The sequence below is a fragment of the Aspergillus multicolor genome (genome assembly GCF_047715735.1).
Source record: "Aspergillus multicolor strain CBS 133.54 unplaced genomic scaffold BDW74scaffold_1, whole genome shotgun sequence".
NCBI lineage: Eukaryota > Fungi > Ascomycota > Eurotiomycetes > Eurotiales > Aspergillaceae > Aspergillus > Aspergillus multicolor.
In genome coordinates, this window is record NW_027395952.1 from 1,981,074 (window position 1) to 2,000,422 (window position 19,349).

The 19,349-nt window shown below is 51.0% G+C and overlaps 5 protein-coding genes across 5 annotated transcripts; 3 read left to right on the forward strand and 2 right to left on the reverse strand.

The window, feature by feature from the left end:
- Positions 1–359: 359 nt before the first annotated feature.
- On the reverse strand, positions 360–1,412 carry BDW74DRAFT_172698 (uncharacterized protein; the record flags this gene model as incomplete). The annotated part of the gene is made up of 1 exon (XM_073727631.1): positions 360–1,412. One exon carries the CDS (start codon positions 1,410–1,412, stop codon positions 360–362), a length of 1,053 nt encoding a protein of 350 aa, XP_073589955.1.
- Positions 1,413–10,856: 9,444 nt separating this feature from the next.
- Positions 10,857–13,424, forward strand: BDW74DRAFT_172699 (uncharacterized protein; the record flags this gene model as incomplete). The annotated part of the gene is made up of 2 exons (XM_073727632.1): positions 10,857–13,310; positions 13,386–13,424. The coding sequence occupies 2 exons, from the start codon at positions 10,857–10,859 to the stop codon at positions 13,422–13,424; spliced, it is 2,493 nt and encodes an 830-aa protein (XP_073589956.1).
- Positions 13,425–14,429: 1,005 nt separating this feature from the next.
- BDW74DRAFT_172700 (uncharacterized protein) lies at positions 14,430–14,861 on the reverse strand (the record flags this gene model as incomplete). Its single annotated transcript, XM_073727634.1, has 1 exon — positions 14,430–14,861. One exon carries the CDS (start codon positions 14,859–14,861, stop codon positions 14,430–14,432), a length of 432 nt encoding a protein of 143 aa, XP_073589957.1.
- A 503-nt stretch (positions 14,862–15,364) lies between these two features.
- Positions 15,365–16,623, forward strand: BDW74DRAFT_142588 (uncharacterized protein). Its single transcript, XM_073722746.1, has one exon. The coding sequence runs from the start codon at positions 15,858–15,860 to the stop codon at positions 16,401–16,403; it is 546 nt and encodes a 181-aa protein (XP_073589958.1). The 5' UTR covers positions 15,365–15,857; the 3' UTR covers positions 16,404–16,623.
- Positions 16,624–16,817: 194 nt separating this feature from the next.
- On the forward strand, positions 16,818–19,139 carry BDW74DRAFT_142589 (putative respiratory complex assembly protein Rmp1; the record flags this gene model as incomplete). The annotated part of the gene is made up of 1 exon (XM_073722747.1): positions 16,818–19,139. One exon carries the CDS (start codon positions 16,818–16,820, stop codon positions 19,137–19,139), a length of 2,322 nt encoding a protein of 773 aa, XP_073589959.1.
- Between the last annotated feature and the right edge of the window lie 210 nt (positions 19,140–19,349).

The following is a 19,349-nucleotide window of genomic DNA, read 5'->3' on the forward strand; positions in this document are numbered from 1 at the left end:
GCGCTGCTGCTCGATGCAAAAAGAAAATGAAACGCTCAGGCTGGCTGGAATAAAGGTCAAAAAAAGCAAGCAAACGACAGAAGATTATGTTCTGAGATTCAAAATGCAAGGCGAAGTGGAGTATCATCGGGTTGAAATCAAATCATGGAAAACGCCGTCACTGATGCCGATTATTCTGTGGTCTGGTTCCGTGAGGGCCCTTGTCCCTGTTGTTCTCGTGGGTATAATCTCGGATTCGGGGAGTGCTGAAGGTAGGCTGATGACCAGTCGTGGCTCTGTTGGTAAGGACCCTGGGATCTAATCCAAAGACACGCGAAGTCAGGGAGGCGTCAACATCTAGTGTCTAGGACTTGAATCCATTACATCGTAGTGCCGTACGGCAGCGCAAAGTCCTGGTAGCGGTCGCCCCATCCAAAGCCCGTCATGTTTGCCGCTGTGCTACAGGGCTGAACGAGCATACTCGGAAGCGGGAGCGCTGCGAGGGCGGCCGATGTGGCCACGGCGCTGTAGTACTGCAGGGTGGTGTAAGGCGTGGTGGTGTAGGTTTGCGTGTATGCCGCTGTCGAAGGGGCCGCGGAGGCCATCTGCATTTCAGGCATCGCACCCAGTCCGGCCCACATACTCGAGTTTACATCTCCAGTTGTGACGGGCGCTGGGCTGGATGGCAGCACCTTCCATGAGTCCATCGTTACCGGCTGTTGCATCGGGTCATGCCACCACGTCTCGGGTCCAGTAGAGCTAGGAAGCAACGGTGTCGAGCGAAGGACATCAACCACACGAGGAGGCGGCGGGAGTAGAGGAACGAATAGAGCAGAGATTGCACCCTTCGCATCCTCACTCCGACCACCAAGCAGCTCACCCGCACCGTCTTCCTCTAGCCCTTCAAGAGCCTGAACGCTGGTGCGGTAAACAAACTTGTTGGCTGCCTGGACAAACTCCTCCTGTAGCTTCTTCACCTGACCGTCCTTCTCAGCCCAGTCCCAGGTATTGGCGGCGGCGTCGATCGAGTAGACATCCTTGTGGTGTTCGACAAGAGCCTCTATCGTCTCCGGCGTGAGTTTGAACGCGACCTCGTTCTGAGATACCATATCAACATGCACCACGTATGCTTCGATGTGAATCATCTGGTAGTTGAATATGGCCTCTACTAGAGGGTTGTCGTCCTTCCGCAGCTCCGACTCGGGAGCCTTGGGCAACATCAGCGAGCAGAGATTCCAGATGGCATTCGTCGACGAAAGGGTTTCGGTTAGACACCGCGTATGCTGGGCCACGTTATTCAAAGGTCGCTTCACCCGGTTGACTCGCTTCAGGGTTGCGGTGAGCCATGGTTCGATCCGAGAGTTCAGCACCACGTTTGGCGATGACCGCGGCGCAAAGGCAGCGGCCGATGAGGGTAGTAAGACGGTTGGCATAGTTCCAGTGATAAGACGGCCGAAGGAGTGTAAAAGTGGCAGTTGGTCAATAGCATGAAACGATCATCAAGCAGCAGTCGCCCACAGCGAGCTTGTCTTCCGGATAATACCACGGCCACGGCGGGTTCCTATTTTCACTGAAAAGAAAGAGGTCAAGAGATGGATTCAAGACAATCTCGTATAAGTGGATCGATGGGTTGGGATTAGGACGCGGGCGAGCGTGCGCGACGGACGTAAATGTATAGTGGAAAGAAAAGAAAAAGTAGTTGGAGTAGAAAAGAACGAAGCGTATAAAGGAAAGAAAGACGCCAGAGGGCCGAAAAGGAGGGAAGAAGAGAAGAGAAAAAGCCGATGATGGAAGAGAAGAGGAAGATGGAGAGCGAGGAGGAGAAACAGGCGAAGAAGAGAGTCAGAGTCAAAGAGTCCGTCAGCGGGGCAATGCAGTTCAGTTCAGTTTTGGTCTCTGCAGCAAACAACCCCCTGCAAAGTATATGTAATCGGACTGGACTCGAAAACGAGGAATAATTATTTTTTTTTCTCAGCAAGAACCAGTCTTCAACTATAATATTAAGTCTATGTTTCAGTGTTCGACCAACTTTCAGTCCAACCTCGCGCATAGATCCATGTCCTTTAAGAGAGTAACGGCGACTTTTGTGCAGGGCCAGTAGGAACCCGATGGTACGGAACAAGTCAGGTTCAGGTTTGGCTTGGTTTTAGCCACAACCCGGATTCGCCGTGCGATCTCAGCTGCGCTTTTTCTGCTGAGCGTTAGCAGCTGCAGGTGTCCAGAATGGTCATCGCGGTGGAGACTAGCCCTCTCGGATCTCTATCGTATTGTCGATACGTCTTTACATACAAACATCTATAGAACAGACCAAGAAGGTTCAACCAGAGCGTCTAGATCGCTGGGCTCGCGCAGACTGATTCGGGGGGTTTCGGACACGGTCCTGGGAGTCCTATACAAATTACAAAGTGTCAGTGTCACAGTTTTGACCTGGATGCCCTGCTTTGACCTCCAGTAAGAAGTTCATTGTGGATGCAGAGTAACCTCCGGTTGTGGAACAGAAATATGGATGATGTCGCTCTCGTCGGCTAAGCCCCGTTTGATCCACTTGGTCAGACTCGTGGTTGTGGATGCCAGAGTAGATACGTCCATTAATTTCGGTCTTCCATTTTCCTTTTCGGTAGAAGATTCAAAGTACGGTGCCTATGATTCAAGCTGTTAATTTCCTATTATAACGCTCATGAGCATGCTGAAATTCAGACAGCCCATGATGTGTACAGCACAGGAATAGAACACTGCCGTTGCCCTCACCCCACTTTGCATCGTGGAAGATCATCCGATGTTAGAAGTTATCTGGGCTCGCTAACGCGATTGGGTAATAGGACCTAATTCCCTCGATCTAATTGATGGCCTTTCCCGATTTGCCACACTGTGGGGCACATTCAGCTGGCAGTGTTCTTGACTTGCATCTATTGTGGCTTAGTTTTCAACAAAAGGCATCGAGTCCGAGGTACTCCCGGCTACTAATTGCAAGCATTATTGCACTGCAGAAAAACAAGGTCAAACGAGTTCCTGGCTTGGAATTTGCTGACCGGATGTCGCAAACAGCGGACATGTTATCCGGCTATAGTTGCTGTATAGATCTTGTCCGAGAATCAACCCGAGCAGTTCTATGGTTCATCTCCAACGGTCTTACCCCTAGTCCCCTACATACAAAGAGAATGTGCGCATCGCCCAGGGGGAGATGATGCGCAAGGACTCGGATGGCGTCGGACTCGATGAACTCAAGTCTCCATCTTCAAGATTGTAGCATCGCCAGGAGAGCTCAGGGCACTAATCAGATGCCTCTCAGTACACAAAGAATCCATATTTGTATATGCGTCCGGCTTGTACGAGCTTCGGAGTCCTGGAGGAAAGTAGGAGTACCGCCATGTATCCGATCGACCTACCAACGAGGCCCTCGTGCAGCTTTATCACGGGTTCACTGGTTGAGATAAGACGTACGAATGTCCAGATGAGGATGCCCTCATCTCCTGAAACTTTTGAGGTCTCCCAAAGAAAGTTCGGCCCCGGCAAGAGTGAAACGGTTCAGAGCAGAGATGATGGCTCCGAGAGGAAAAAGGAACGGAACCAAGAAAACCGGAGAAAAGGGCAAGGGACCCACGGTATCCGTCATTCTCTTGAGCTAAATGGCCTGGAAAGAGGACTAGATGCCGCTTCTGGCTGTTCATTCGCTGACATCAAAAGAGGCCGGCTACTACGCTACCTCCGATACCCCTGCTATGATCACCCATTGGACGAAGCCTCGTCCATGGTCATCTCCAGCCTTCCTAGAAAAGGAATCTTCGTCGAAGGCTAGATGCACTTGTAATATTGTTACTGCTGATACTGGGAGTTACCTCGAGTAAGCACAAGCAGGCTGCAGGGTAGAGTATCAGAGATGTAAATAAGACGAACGAGAACCTCTGACAGGTCTTTGCTGGCTCCGATCAGCAACCATGCGTCTTTTGGCGTTGCTAGGGATTGCTTCATATGCACATCGCAGCTCCCCTTTTTCAAGATGCGCATGCAATCCAATGCCGATGGATGCATGCTGGGGGTATCATTGGAAGGAATCTCCTCTTCCCCAGCCGAAAAGCCCCGTGATCTCCTGAAGCCAACGCGGAAGCCGTAGTCATAGGTAGGAGATAGGTGGCAAACGCGCGACTGGGCGACTGGATGAGCGTTGAGCGTATCTAAGGTGAGTCTGCTTCAATGAGACAAAGAGGTCACGAGAAGCCGTGCCCGCTTGTCCGGCACAACCCGCAGCTCAGCGAGCACGGCACGGATAGGCAGAAGGATTGAGTGCCGCAACATGAGGTCAGATGGAGCGATGTTGAAAATAATGCCGAACCTGTATCAGCACGCGCCCAAGGGCCCCAGCCGCTTGGGTCGATACATGTGGATGTTGTGGAGAGCATCGGTGAGTCACGAGCGAAGTTATGCAAAGCGCTTGCAACCGGCGGACCACAGACGGGACAACTGAGGGAGTATTCCCAGTTCTCTCGTTAAAATCTTGCCATCATCGGATCGACAATCCTTGACACTGGTCGGTCGTTGGAATCTGAAGAGGATCAGCGATGGCCCTGAACTGTGCACTGCCTCTGACAGGACATGTGGAGGAATCGGACTCGGCGAGGGCGAGAGGGTGGCGGTGTTGTGCATGAGCCACAGTGAGGCAAGGTTTCTTCAGCCAGCGAAGCAATGACATATGCGTGGGGCAGGAATCTCAGAAAAAATAGAAACAGCAACAGCAATACCCAGTCAACGTGTACTCCGATACGGAGTATGTTATCGTCACGAAAATTTGGTCGGATAAAAGTTGTGGGATGTCGAAAATATGGTGAAAACTCATAGGTAGCCAACTTCAAGTAGACTACAGTACGTTGGTCGAGGTAGACTACAAACAACTTACGGGGTTGCAGTGCGCATTGTCGACTCGCACCACCTGCCGCTTTCTGCAGTCTGTCAAGGACCGTCAACCTTCCATCACTTCGACCACGACCAGCTTGACCATCACAAGCAAGTGCAGGATGAACTCTACCGACGCCAGTCAGGCGGCCTGAAGATGATCATCCGTGCCTTGTGTTCTGAATCCTGATATCGAACATCCAAGGCCTCCATGTCCTTTGTACAACTTAATATTGGCGCCCGGGATCCTGCCTCCCTTTGGGCCCCAGTATCACCCGCCAATGCAGCTAACCTGGCGGTAAAATTCACCTAATGTCGTACACTTATTGATGACTCGATTGATCAAGGAAAGGCAAGCCTGTCCGAGACGGTCCTTGTCAAGGCCTTTCCTTTCTCATCCATCCGCATCATGGTGTTTTGTCTAACCGCGCTCGAGTCTCCAACTCTTATCCAAGAACAACGGCAAACTTCAGCCCATGCCCTGTCCTTGGGCGCTAATCTCGCTGCAATGTTTCAGACGGCGTCAATGCCCTGGATACGACTGGTGACGAAAGAGTAAGCAGTGTCACACCAATGCGTGTTCCCAGAATATCTGAGTCCCACTTCAATATATCGCCGAGTAACCGTGCGACCACCTCCGGCTTGATAGTGGGCGCCTCCTCGCACTAGTCGTGCTGACAATGCATACAGCTTCAGTCACCTGCTCGGCTAGCCGCTTTGGGTCGTAACAGCTGGGTCTGGACTCAGTTGGAGATATCGCATTCTGGCCTGGTGCTGCTCTGACATCCTGGTCACCTCCTATATGAGGTGCTTGCGGACGGCATGGGATAGTGGTGGCCCGGTTACTGTCGACTGATCAGTTTGCGCACAAACCTCTGTTGATCCGCGTGTACAAAGTACGGAAAGCTAGGGGTGCTTGTGCCAGGCCTCGACCAAGCTGATTATCCTGGAACTCGGTTCTTTTTACGATTCTCGACATGACGAGCTCGAGAACTTGGCTAATGGAGACTCCGTGGCTTTGAACCGACAGACCTAGATCGTGCTGGGAGCCGCATCCTTGCTTTTAAGACAGCCGAAGTTCCCTGTCATTGCGTGTCTGTCGGAATTCTGGACCCGTCTGCAGTTCGTCCGGATAGCCTTGGCCTTGACCTTCAAACCTTATTGGCATCGAGCTTTGCCCTATCTATAGAGGTCCCTCAACTGCTCGACAATGCGATTCTCTCAGACATCCAACAGAAGTACCAAGTTTGATCTTCATGGTTATTTGCGATGTGACTGATGCACAATGCTGCTTTAGGAGATGTGTACGCGTACTCAATGGCTCTAGATACCAGCTGAGCTGAGCGTAACTACAGTTTACGCGAAGATCCTACCTCGTGCCATTAAACATTAACCATGGCTATATCACAAATTCTAATTGCGACCGATGCCTCACCAGGCTTATCTACTTTCGTTTCCAATACGAACAGAACGTCGAGTACCGATTTGCTCGTTCAGTATCTTCAAAGTCCGCCATCGCTTTGTTTCAAGACCAACCTGCCACGAAATCAAGGATTGACTCGATCAACCGATACTGGGAGTCAGCCAAGAAGGTGCTCAGAAGCGGCGTGCGCCCGTCAAATCCCACACTTTGTCCAAAGCTATGCTATGGCATAGGAACAATCGCCGGCAGACTTACCTAAATAGCGACATTCAGCTTGACTCAACTGCCATACCTCAGGAGGCAAGACCTAGATTGGATCACCACGGTGAGAGAACCCAATGATTGGTCTCATTATGAATGTTGGTGCTCAAGCAGTCACCTTGCAGTAAGAGGTATCTACTTATATGATGAGCTACTGATTCTATCAACCACTCTGGCAGTCTACGAGTGTAGAGTTCATTTCTTAGCAGGCTCAAGCACCTTGCTCTGGACTATATGTATTGATTGCGAGCATACAGGAAGCAACCTCCTCTGCTCTACCGTTGTCATGTCCATGAGGTGTTAACCCTTCTAGTAGGTCGATTCTTAATCTTTTGGGAAGCTGATTGACCCCCGGTCAGGTACTTGCTCCTCCGTGCAAGGACTGCTAATATCTAACATGTTTGTTCATGGGCGTTTGTCAGAGTCTTTATGCCTGAGAGCTGCTGTATGATCATGGACTGGAAGTAAGCAATCAACCTTCCTGTCTAGGTGAAAACCACCAGGCAGGTATAGATGACATAGCACATATACTAGCACATACATTGCAATCAAGCAAATCAGTTCGTCTTGAACCACACAAACACATGCCATGAACGTAGATTTCCCTGAACAAGAGCCCGAGCATGAAGGAATGATTGATTCCAAGGTTCCTACCCTATCTCGCTTACCTCCCCAACGTTGGCATCTCGTCCTCCGTATCGGAAAGAGCCTGCACTCTCAAACATTGACTTATGAATGGCGAGATGATCAACAAACCACCACCACCATCCCCACAAACCACCATAGTTGCTTGAAAGTTACCGCAAAATACCGGTTACAAGCACCTGGGCTAGATCCGATGTTCGATGATATTTCACACTCGAGACTCGCGGACAAGTTGGGCGCGGATTGAAGTTGGCACAACTGCCTGTAGAAATTGCGGTTTGACTGTGGGCAGCTTGAGTCCGGCCTGGCTCTAAAACCTTTTGGTTGCGGCGGGCTCAAGCTCAGGATAGACAAATACTAGGCAAGCAGCTATTAGCCAAGCAAATCCAAAGCTCATGAAGCGCAATGCATCAGACGGTCCTAATGTGCAGAACGTCCAGCTGGGGCTCCTTTCCCTAATGTTATCCAGGCCGTCCACGGTCCACCCAATAGTCCTTTCTGGGGCAATGTACGGCGGTCTTGCCCATTCTTTTAGCGGCGAGGTTTGTTGATCTGGAGTTAACAGATGGCTGGCTTGAGAAATATTATGATTTATTTATGCCACAATGTCTACGGGTGTGGAAAAGGTGTGGATATGGTTGTAGCATGGGATTCCGGTCAAACCTGCCTTCGCTAAATGCACTCTAGTACCAAAGATGCTAGGCGACGTAGGATGTCAACCCAAGTACTCTCGTCTAGGTTTCGAAACATGGTATGCAGGATTAGAGTATGCTGGTAGGCCTGCTGCCTCAGCTGCAAAACATCGTGGACCATGGTGTGGTATGTCAACCACTTCGACTTCTCAATTGCTAGTTCGCTCATCGGCCTTCCGGCGGCTATCACAGAGGTGTAGTTCTAATCCCTCGTGATAGGGCACATCAGACAAGGTGTGGTGGCATAGCCCGTGCTTCCTTGTATCGCTGATCACCCAGAGGCTGCATGAATGTAGCATTATTACAGTCGTCTTACCAACCTAGGTATAGATGCAGGTTAGCATACGTTTCGATGGTTGGGACGGGAGGTCAACAAGAGATCTTCCATAGATATTCTAGAAATGTTATCCTGAATTGAGACGATTGCATTTTTTTTGACGCAACAGCACCATGGCTTGACCAGCAGAAGCTAAGTTGAGACAAGTCGGCCCTGCTTCAAGTATGGACTGGACAAGCATGACGTTGATCGAGACATGATTGCGTCCTCAATATTCACTTCGGGCCCGGCCTTATTGAGAGACGGGACGGCCTGCACGTATCGTTGTCGGGGAGAAGGATATATTCTTAACTTTGTGGCATTACCATACCGAGAGATTCATACTGGACTTACCTGCATGCGATCATTCATGGAGCAGATCTTATTTTAGCAGTCAAAGACACTGACCTTGTCGAAGCAAGAGTATCACATGATCCGGTGCCTGGGATATTTTTGAGAGAGAAGTTGTCTCTGTCAACAAGCTATCAAACATCAACTTCTTGTCCAGATAACCAACCAAAGAGCCACTTCCGGGCATATTTGGATTTCGTCACCGAGAGCGCTTGGCATTCCATCATGTCAAGCTCTAACCCATACCGTTCATCCCTCGGCTAACCAGAGACCTCTTGAGTCCGGGGTAGGCGCCACTGGGCAGCCGTCTCCGCATCGTCTCCAACTCTTGGCCCATCTCATCAGGTAAAAATGCCAGCAGGAGGTTCATTTCATCCTCGGCCTCTTTTTGGTTAACTGCCCTTGCATCTCCGGCTATCAATCAGTCAATGCGCGATCGGCCAGCGGAAGGTTTTACGATGGGATCATAATGCTAAGCAGACGCTTCGACCAAGCCTTCTGCGGCGTCCTCAGCCTGCCTCCACCGCTGTTGATGCCCCTTTCGACCAGAACTTGCAAGGATGCTGCAACCCTGTGGTGAACCGCTCAGAGCGTACACATGAAGTCGGAGACATTCTGTTTCGCTACCTCCCTACTTATGCATGCCAGATGAACTGTTCCAGGAACCCTTGCGCCAATTTCTCTTCTTCTCTAGGGCATTATCCTTCCGATTTCTCCTCGAAGAACCAGATGATGTTACTCCGGAGTAGACGGATGCTCTCAGAAAATCCTCTCATGCTCTGACTCTTGGGATATCATCACGTCCACGCGGATGAGCCCTCTCTTTAAAATGAGGGAGATGATCACATCACCAACTGGGTATGGTTTCCCAATCGCTTCCTTTTCAGCTTCGACCATGGACCACAAACAAGGTGGAGAGCCTCCTGGACCTGAACCAATCCCGCTTATCAAAACTGCCGATCGAAAACTAGCGTGAGCGTGACCACAGACCAGAGTTGATAGACAACAAGTGCACGAGCTCCTTCAGACTTCTCGTGGAAGCAAGGAAAAGGTTGTGACAAAGCAAAAATTCCCGATGGCCTTGGCCTCCGGCAGTCAGACTCAAGTCTCTCTTCATCACATGCAGCCGAAAGCAAAATAAGACAGCGTGCAGTTGACTGTTCGACTTCGACAGCTCGACAGTGTGGATCAACTGAAAAGCTAATTCTTGAACAATTTGCTATTCTCCACTCAGGCTCTGGAGTCTGGAGTCCGGAGTCCGGACCTCCAAAGTTCAAAGATCAACGACAACAGCTGGGGGAAACAGACGATCCAGACGATCCAGACGATCCAAACGCTCTTGGTTTTCAAACCTTCAAGTCAATATCTGAGTACCCGAAGTAACGTTCTATCATGCACTATATTGCAGCGAAAAACAAGCTTCCTTTATCATGCGCCCCTGATATGTTGCCGACTCCGAGGAACCAGGGGTTTGGCATGGCAGCCACTGAGCCAATACAGGGAGCAATATACTCCATGCGGAGCAAATTTTGCCACACAAACCAATGATCGCAATGCTTTCGCAAATTAATCAACTAACCGCATGGTGCGTTCCGTAGCTTAAAGCCGCGAAGTGACGGGCTCGGCCTGAGAACGGCCAATCCCTTCCCGTTTGTCGATAGGGTCCAAACTACGCTGTCGAGATCCTGCCAAACCTGCACCCTGCCAGGCACGCTGCAACACAACTCTCGCAATGTTTTCCCAATCGATGCTCGATGTCATGCTCGCGAGACAGCGGGAGGTATCGTCTGGGTGCTTCCAAGACATCAGACTCAGTGCTGTCCGAATGGTCCTGACCGTGGGCGATATAGCTTGTCTCGGACAGCCCTCACTGCTACCCGACGATCCTCATCCCTTATCTTGCCTGACCGGGCAATAGTCGCGCACCCCCGGACCCATGGTGGCCGGCTAGATCGGTGGAAAATCCTAATAATCGCGTGCTAAAGAGGAATGAGCCCCGTAGAGCAGCTCCTCCTCGAGCATCGACGTCGCCGGGTAAACAGAGCTAACCGCATACAGGGCATCAGGCCCTCAAACAAGGAATTATCCACAGAAGCTACAGTGAGATTGACGGGATATCACCTCACTTTGCGGGGAATACTGTCTTAGTCTCGATAGTCAGAGCAAGCGGGGGCATTTAGGGCCCTAATCCTCAGCTCGAATATATAGAACCAGATTCTTCGCCGCCCCCTTATTCTCAAGTTTGATCCATCCCGCTGTCGATTGCTGGTCAATTCCTGTGAAACGTGGACGAGGACTGAAAATGCGTTTATCTACCATTATCTCAGCCCTTGTGCTTTCTAGTACGGCGCTGGCAAAGCCCGCCCCACAGGTCTCCCCATCTTCACAGGAAGGTGTCCAGCCAAAGGAGCAGACCGTTGCACAGGTACCGACACTATCAGCACCAGAGCCCACGATGACTGTGATTGCTGAGTCGACCGCCAGCAGTCATGTTGAGCAGCAGCCTGAGGAGGATGTGAATGAGCAACAAACGACGACTCGTGCCCCAGCTGCAACGACGAGCCACGGGAACGCCGAGGAACAGGGAGGCGGTTTAGACGATGTCTTATCCTCTGTTCTTCCTTCCTCAAGCCCGGAAGATGTCGACGAAACTGCGTCTTCTGCTCTTGACACCGCCGCCCCCTCTGACGACTCCGCTGCTACCTCCGAAACTTCAGCCCTAACAAGTGCAGCAACTAAGCAGCCGACGGCAACGGCCAGCAACCCTAAGGGTACCGCGACCTCTTCTGGCGACAGTAGTAACATCTTGGAAGGGCTCATCCCAGATGGTACCTCTGGCAATCCCCTGACTGACTTGGGAAATGCTCTTTCTGGGATTACCGGCTTGCTCTCGCCCACATTGATAAAGGATATCGAATCGTTCTTCCACCACGTTGCCTACTTGCTTGATGACAAGACTACCGAGCAGGCCAAGTCTTTAATCAATCTCGCATCTAGTCTGTTGACCCAAAACTTGATCAACAAGCTCGAGAACCTACTCGATAGCGCAAGCGATCTGTTGACGCCTGACTTCGTGAAGGAGCTCAAACAACTGCTCAATAACGCCATTCCGTTGTTGACGCCGGATCTTTTCAAGCAAATCTCTGCGTTGTTGGAGAACGGCAACGATCTTCTGACAGCCGAGTTTGTCAAGGAAGTGAACGCTCTAATTGGAAATGCCAATCACTTGTTGACGGCAGACTTTGTTAAGGAGGTCAACGCTCTCATCCAAAACGCCAATGGCTTGTTGTCTTCCGACTTCATGAAGGAAGTCAACAGCTTGATCGGAAACGCCAACGGCTTGTTGACAGCGGACTTTGTCAAGGAGGTCAATGGATTGATCGGAAATGCGAACAATCTCTTGACGGCAGACTTCGTCAAGGAGGTCAACGCTATCCTAGTCAACGGCAACCACTTGTTGACCACGGAGTTTGTCAAGGAAGTCAACACACTGATTGGAAACGCCAACAACCTGCTGACAGCCGAGACCGTGAAGGAGCTCCGAGCGCTGCTCGAGGCTGCTGGTCCTCTCCTGACACCCGATTTGGTGCACGAACTCAGCACTCTTGTCCAGAATGCTATCAGCCTGCTAAGCGCGGACTTCGTGAAGAACACCAAGGGATTGATCAACACCGTCTCACCAGTGATCACAAAGGGCTTCCTTTCCGAAGTTACTGGCCTGGTCGGAAACGCCGGCGACCTCCTAACCCCCGAATTCGTCAACGACACCCAAGGCTTAATCGAGGCCGTCGGTCCTCTGCTCAGCCCCGCCCTCTTCAAGCAGATCAGCTCTCTCCTAGTCAACGCCAACGACCTGCTAACACCCGAATTCGTCAAAGACGTCCAAGGCTTAATAGATGCCGTCGGTCCTCTCCTCAGCCCAGCCCTCTTCAAGCACATCAGCACGCTTCTGGTCAACGCCAACGACCTGCTAACGGCCGACTTCGTCAAAGAGACCCGCAGCCTAATAGGCGCTGTCGCACCAGTCTTAACCCCCGACGTCCTCAAGGAAGTCGCTACGCTACTAGGCAACGCCAACGACCTGCTCACCAAGGACTTCGTTGATGACACGCAAGGCCTCATCGGCGCCGTGGCACCCGTCTTCACACCAGAACTTCTGAAGGAAGTCAGCGGCCTCCTCAACAACGCAAACGACCTCCTAACATCGGACTTCGTCGACGAAACCAAAGGCCTTGTCGGCAACGCCGGTGATCTCCTGACAAAGGACTTCGTCAAGGATACACGCGGTCTGATCTCGGAGCTCGGGCCCATTGTCAACGACGGCGCAATTGGCTCCCTCCTAACCAACACCAACAATCTGCTCACGCCGAAATTCGTCAACGAGACCTCCGGTCTGATTAGCGATATTTCGCCCGTCATTACACCATCTCTCCTGAAGGAAGTCGGCGACGTTCTGGACCACGCTAACAAGCTGCTGACCGAGAAATTCGTCGAGGAGACGCAGAATCTCATTAGCAACGTTGGGCCCGTTATCACGCCTAATCTCCTCCACAATGTGACATTCCTGGTTGGAAACGCGACGGGTCTCCTGACGCCGAACTTTGTCAACGAGACGAAGAACCTCATTGATGAGGTTGCGCCGGTTATCACGCCTGAGCTGCTGGGACAGGTTGGTGGGTTGCTGAGCAACGCCAATGACCTGCTGTCAAGAAAGTTTGTCAATGAGACGCAGACTTTGATTGAGGATGTTTCGGAGGTAAGAATTTACCTTCACCATATCAACCCCTACTAGGGGCTAATACAGGACATGTGCTAACTTGCTGCGTCTTAGTTGCTCCCTGCTTTGGTTCAGATCCTGGGTAAGCTATGATTATGATTCGGTTTATGTTTTCTTTTTTTTTGGGTTTGATTTTCTGTAAGGCCATGAATAATGGGCGACGACTTTCCTTAACTACCAACATGTTTATATGGATTTGGATTGGATACTTATGTTTTCTGATATGATGAATATTGCAGGATTTATGTGTCATAATTATTAATGTTTGAATGGACATCTTATATCCAGTCTTGACTTGTGCCCATCATGGTGTCATTGCTGCTGCTGTGGCGTAGTACATATATATAAAATAGGTCTGTGATAAACAACAGGAGCGACTTGTGACATGCCTGGTGCTCGTACGCGTCCTTGAGTCATTGCTGGGGTCAGCCGTAACCTATCGGCTTAAATCTAGATGCAGCAGCTCTGGAACCCACGGTCTGCCATGGCGATATGGAATCAATCAGGGCCAAAAAGCTCCGGAGTATGCTTCTGAGTAGCGCCGCGCCCAATAGTATTCATGCCTAATAGTCGGAGAGCTGGACGAAACTCGCTCTAGCATTGCACGCATCCTTCTCACCAGTCGCTTTTGTAGAAGGTCGTAGTGATGTTTGATGGGTCGTTGCTCTAGCAATCAACTAGGTTGGAGCGCTCCGTAGGACCACTGCGTTATCCGAAGCCTTTTCAGTGGGCGAGCTTTGTAAAGCAAGCGCGCGAAAATCCTCTTCGATACCGACATGTAATGCGTCGAGCCGTCGCAGGATGCCAGAACAAAATCCTCGGAACGCCGTTCAATGGTCCGCTGAACTTTTGCCGTGAGGCAAGAACGTTGTCGTCCCGGTAGGTATAGAGCTTCGGTGTGCCCAGATTATCGGGATATCCCCAACCAACGGCTTAGAAGACCGCCACTTTGATATGCAGCATTTCGACCGAGTACACACTATCCGGCGTTCGTTCAAAACCGCGTTCTCGCATGGTACGCCTGCGGGTTCCCGGATCGTACGGTCAATGTCTCGCATATCCCAAACACAACCAATAACCAAACGAACGACGATAACCCTAAGCCGCCGCAAGCGCCGCGCCCTTCCCATCCTGGAACTTCTCCAGAACCTTCAGCTCCGTATTCCGCTCCTTGATCTTCTTATCCATAGCCCGCTGCACCTCCTCGCGCTTCTTCTCCGCATCCTCCAGTCTCTGCTTCAGCTCGCGCGCGGCCTCCTCCTGCGCCTTGAGCGCTGCGTCGGGTGTCGAGAACTCCTTGCGCAGTTGTTCGAGTTCGAGGCGCATGTCTTCGGCGTTGAGATCGAGCGCTGCGCACGTTATTGGGTTGTATTGGTGTGGGGGGAGGGTGTCGGGGACTCGGATTTCTGGGAGGAGTGCGTGGAGGGGCGTTGTGCGGGTTGGTGCGTCGAGGGGGATTGTCGGGATGCTTGTTTCTAGGGAAGACCGTGAGGCGGGCTCGGAGGGTGGGGAGAGGGGGAGCTGGTCCATTTTTGGTATTGGGTGTTTCTGTTAGAGGGACCTTGGACTCGACTCGACTCGGTTCGGATAGCGAGGCTCGAGTATAGGTATTCACGTGACTCGCAAGGATCGTGTGGGGCTCCACCGCCGCCGCGGTTCTTCGTACGGGGTAGCTGACCGTACCTAGGTACTCTGTAGCTCCGAGTCAAGACAATCTTCGCGTGTGGATAAATGCTTCATGAGGGTCTGCTTTTTTACCCCGGACTAGGTCTGAAACTTTACAGCTATGCAGGCTTTCGGTATGCTCTCTGCTTCGCCTCGCGCAATCTTCTTGCGGAGCCGATGACCTCATTGCTAAACTCTGCTAACGGAAGCGCATGCAGTCCCTAAGAACAGAAGGGCAAGTCCTGTTATTTGCATACGATCGGAAAGATGATAACAATTCTGTAGCCTAGGTTCGAGCTGGTCCTTCGAGTGAGCCTCTACGTCCCGATTGTGGCCCGTTCCCCGCTGACACCGTTGCCTGAACTCAGATAATCGACCTCAATAATATCCCCCTCGTTAGCGGAACAGCGTACATCAAATGGCGGCTACCTTCTTCGACGTCAAGTGAGCACCATGGCGCAACTGATAAAGCCCTCATCCTCGACCACAAAGCATCGTGGAACTACGAAAAGACGCTGCAAGTGAGAATCACTATCGATCGCGACCAGACCCTCCATGAATGCGAGATCCAGTTCGATGTCATACAGGAGTTCTCGTCCGGAGGACACGCGGAGAAGAATTTGCTCGGACGAGTGAAACTCAACCTCTCCGAGTATGTGGACAAAAGCGACGACGATGAGGGTATCGTCCGGCGGTACTTGATGCAGGACAGCAAGATAAACAGCACACTCAAGATCGGAATAGCGCTGCAGCAGATGGAGGGAGACAGGAATTTCTCAACGTGCGTTGCTGAGGCTGAGACTGTTGGCACCTCCCTTGGTACCGCTACTGACGCTCTATAGTCCGCCTTTAAAATCTGCGATGGCTTTCGGCGGCATTGCGGGAGTTGTGGCGTCCGAGCAAGCTGAGGCCGATGACTCGGGCCAGATACCCCTGATCAACACTCAGAGCAGAGAAGTCGCTGATATGCAGGAAATGTATCGACGCACGTTGGCGGCTTCCTGGACATCTCGCGCGGACGATATGCCTGCCGATAAACTCATTGAAGGATTGTTTTCTGGGAGCTTCGGCCGAGCTGACCCACGCGATCCCGACTCAGGGCATGCGTCTGAGGGCTATCATGATGGTCGCTCAAACGGTGCAGGCGCCACCGGGCAGAGCGGGTCGCGCAACCTTCTATCTCCGACTTTCGAGCGGCGGACAAAGAGCACGAGCCGGCATTCAAATGGAAATAAAGCGCTGGACTTCTCTCCGACAATCGATCATGGGAAGGGTGGGGGTATTGAGCGGCAGCTCTATGACAATGTCAAGGGGAAGAGCTGGAGGAGTCGTAATACAGAACATGAGCTGTCGGAGTTTGATGTGCGTGAGGACTTGCGAAGTTGGGAGGTCAATATCAAACAGTAATAGTAAAACTTGCCCATTTATGAAAACCCTTCATGAGAGACGCTTGCTTATCTCAAAACTACCCCGGACTCGAGCCTCGGCTGGGGAGTCGGGATAAGGATCCACCTGTCCGACTATCCATGCCATAAGCAATATGGCCGCGGTCTAAAAGCTGCAAAAATATCAAATAACTAGCACGTAGTTTCCGATGGCTCTTTGCTTCATAGAGCACCGGCACGGCCATGGCCGGGTGCAGTGACTACCAAGACGGTGGATTTTTATTCAAAATTATGCAGGTCAATGTTTCGGAGAATGAGAACATCGTTATCGATAAAGAATCTTACGCTATACCTATCCTGTGTTAGCGTAGCTTATTTTCCTAAAGCTTCAGCTGTTGAAAATCAATTCAGGACTCTAGACAAGGTCGGCGTTCTAATGTTCTCTCAACCATACAGGCATGCTGGCGGCCTCTTGAACTGCCAGCTGCTCTCAACATGCCGCCGAGCTACAGCATATGTCACATCATCTCAGCGTGATGTCCAAGTCCGATACCAGAATACCGCCAGTGACTCCAATGACTTCAATGACTCCGGTGACAACAGCAGAGACCGCAACAGCGACGGCCTTGACCGCCGAGGTTCCGGCTACAACCGCACGCGGCATAAGAGAGCTCCACGGAAGCCAATACGGAGAATAGAGAAAGAGAAGCACCATCTCGATGTTCCTGCTCTGGGTGAGCCGGGTGAAGTCCTTCTCGTGAAGGCAAGAGACGAGCGACGCTTTATACCTACTCCTCGGGTACACAAGAAGGCCGATGCCGATCATTTACCGGTCATGCTGCAGGACTTGGTAGGAGAACCAGCACAGATTGATCGCACAGTGGTCGATGAACGAATCGATCGCGTTCGCCGGTCCTATCGGCCACATGACAGACTCACCTTGGACGCTTGGGAAGACATCAGAAACGGGCTTCGGCACTCCTTTACCATTCCACAATTGTCGGCGTATGTATCCAGGACACTGACGGGGAAGGAAAATAACCCAGAAGGAAATTTGACGCTCAACGGAGAGATGAGATTTTGGGCATGGAAACCGGGGACATCGCGATTCCTAGAGACGGGGAAGCGTAAGCAGGAAAGCGTTGCCGAAAGGGTTACTGCCAACCGGCATCTAAAACAAAAAGACTTTCTTGTTGAGCGCATTCTTCGGGATTGCTGGGAGCTTGGGCTTGTGACTGATGTTGGGCAGCTCGACATTCAAATTCCTGCGCATTTGCTGTCTCTGCTCATAGATTCCGAGATTTTCTCATTTGAGGAACTGGCTAACCTCAATGAAACAACAATCGATGTCACGAAATCCCTGGGGCTTGTCCGAGTGACTGGGAAACAACGGGCCTGCGAATCTATCCGTGAAATCATACACGACTACACAAACAGGATAGAATCAAGAGAACTCAGCCTCCTTTCTTCAGATGACCCGGAAGCCAAAACCGTTGCCCAGGCTCTTAATAATGGTTTCCTATCATGGGTTGAAAAGATGTATAAGGTCTCATTTGAACGGAATTCATCACAGATTCCAAACCGGCTATATCTCCTAGCCGAAAACAAAGCCAATGCAGACGATGCGCGGAGAATGATGAATTTGGCAGTCAACAAAGCCCTGTTGCGGTCAGTACCATTCAGCACATATCAGCCTGCTTCTTATGTGACTGGGTTGAGAACGGTTCATTCACCATGGCATGACCCGCAGCCCTGGTATCGATGGAAAATCGCACACGATGAAGTAAGATCGGTACGCCAATCTGGGCATCTCTTTGACAGACATAGTTTTGGTCTTTCGGATGAGCTCCGGAAATTTCTCTGGCAAACACCTGCAAAAGGATCGGCAAGTCTCGAGGTCCACGAATCCATAACAGCAACAGTTGGCAAATGCATCTTTGCACATGGGTCATTCCGTAACAACATGCAAATCAACGCTCTTCGGTTGGGACAGATGTCTCCTGCTCGGGCTTTTGTCCAGGAATACCCTCGCGCAACTCATTTGCTTGGCAGATTGGCTCTCCTGGACACCGATCCAGAGGTACGCTCTCATCGCATTCGACTTGTGCCCTCCGCTTTCCACAGAGAAGTCTTCCCTCCACTTGAGTTGGAATTTACGAGCACTCGTAGAGGCGATTGTCACCTCCGCAGTGTCAAAGCTGTCTTGATGGAAAGCAAAGTCGACTATCTTCTTCCAGAAAGCGCTGCGGACCTTCAGTTCACAAGGAAGCATACCCACGATCTCTTGACCAGAGCTCAGCGGATCCCATGCGTGGACTCTATCCTCGATGACTTACGCGATTGCTTCCATACAAGCATGATCAGCAACAACGATGCTCCTCTGCCGGTGTTCAGGTCAATCACTCTGCCAAACAATCTTCTGCGGCGTGCTGGTGAGGAAATAGATCCAGACGGGTGGACTACCGCAGAATACTTGTATCCTTCGGTGAAGGATATTCAGATGACATATGTCTCCAAGTATAGCTATGATGACACCGCTGCTCGTATCTTCTACTCTGAGTATGAAAGCCCCGAAAGCCCCCAGGACGGCACAGAACCAACTAAAGATCTATCCATCGAACTCGACTGGGGCACCCTCGGCGCCAATAATGCCGAAGCTTTGGGCTCGGGCCAGGTCAGTCAAGAGAAGTTTCACGCTTTCTGCCTCACAGCCTGCGGTGTGGTGACTGAATTGGACTCTCCTGAATACAAGAACTAACCTGCTGCGAAAATGTACTATTTTAAGTGGGATGTATATAAATTTTGTATGTTACTGCATATATGGGATCCGGAGACTATGGAGTATATATATTAGGGTTCAAAAATATGTATAAGATCTCTCTGGTACGACGAATTTACAGTTGACTATCCAAACAACAGAAAATGCATTTTTTATGCAAAAAAAAACAAACCATGATTACTCATTGCT

Coding starts and splice junctions, on each gene's coding strand:
- BDW74DRAFT_142588 (XM_073722746.1), top strand. CDS start 15,858: ATGGCTTTCGGCGGCATTGCGGGAGTTGTGGCGTCCGAGCAAGCTGAG.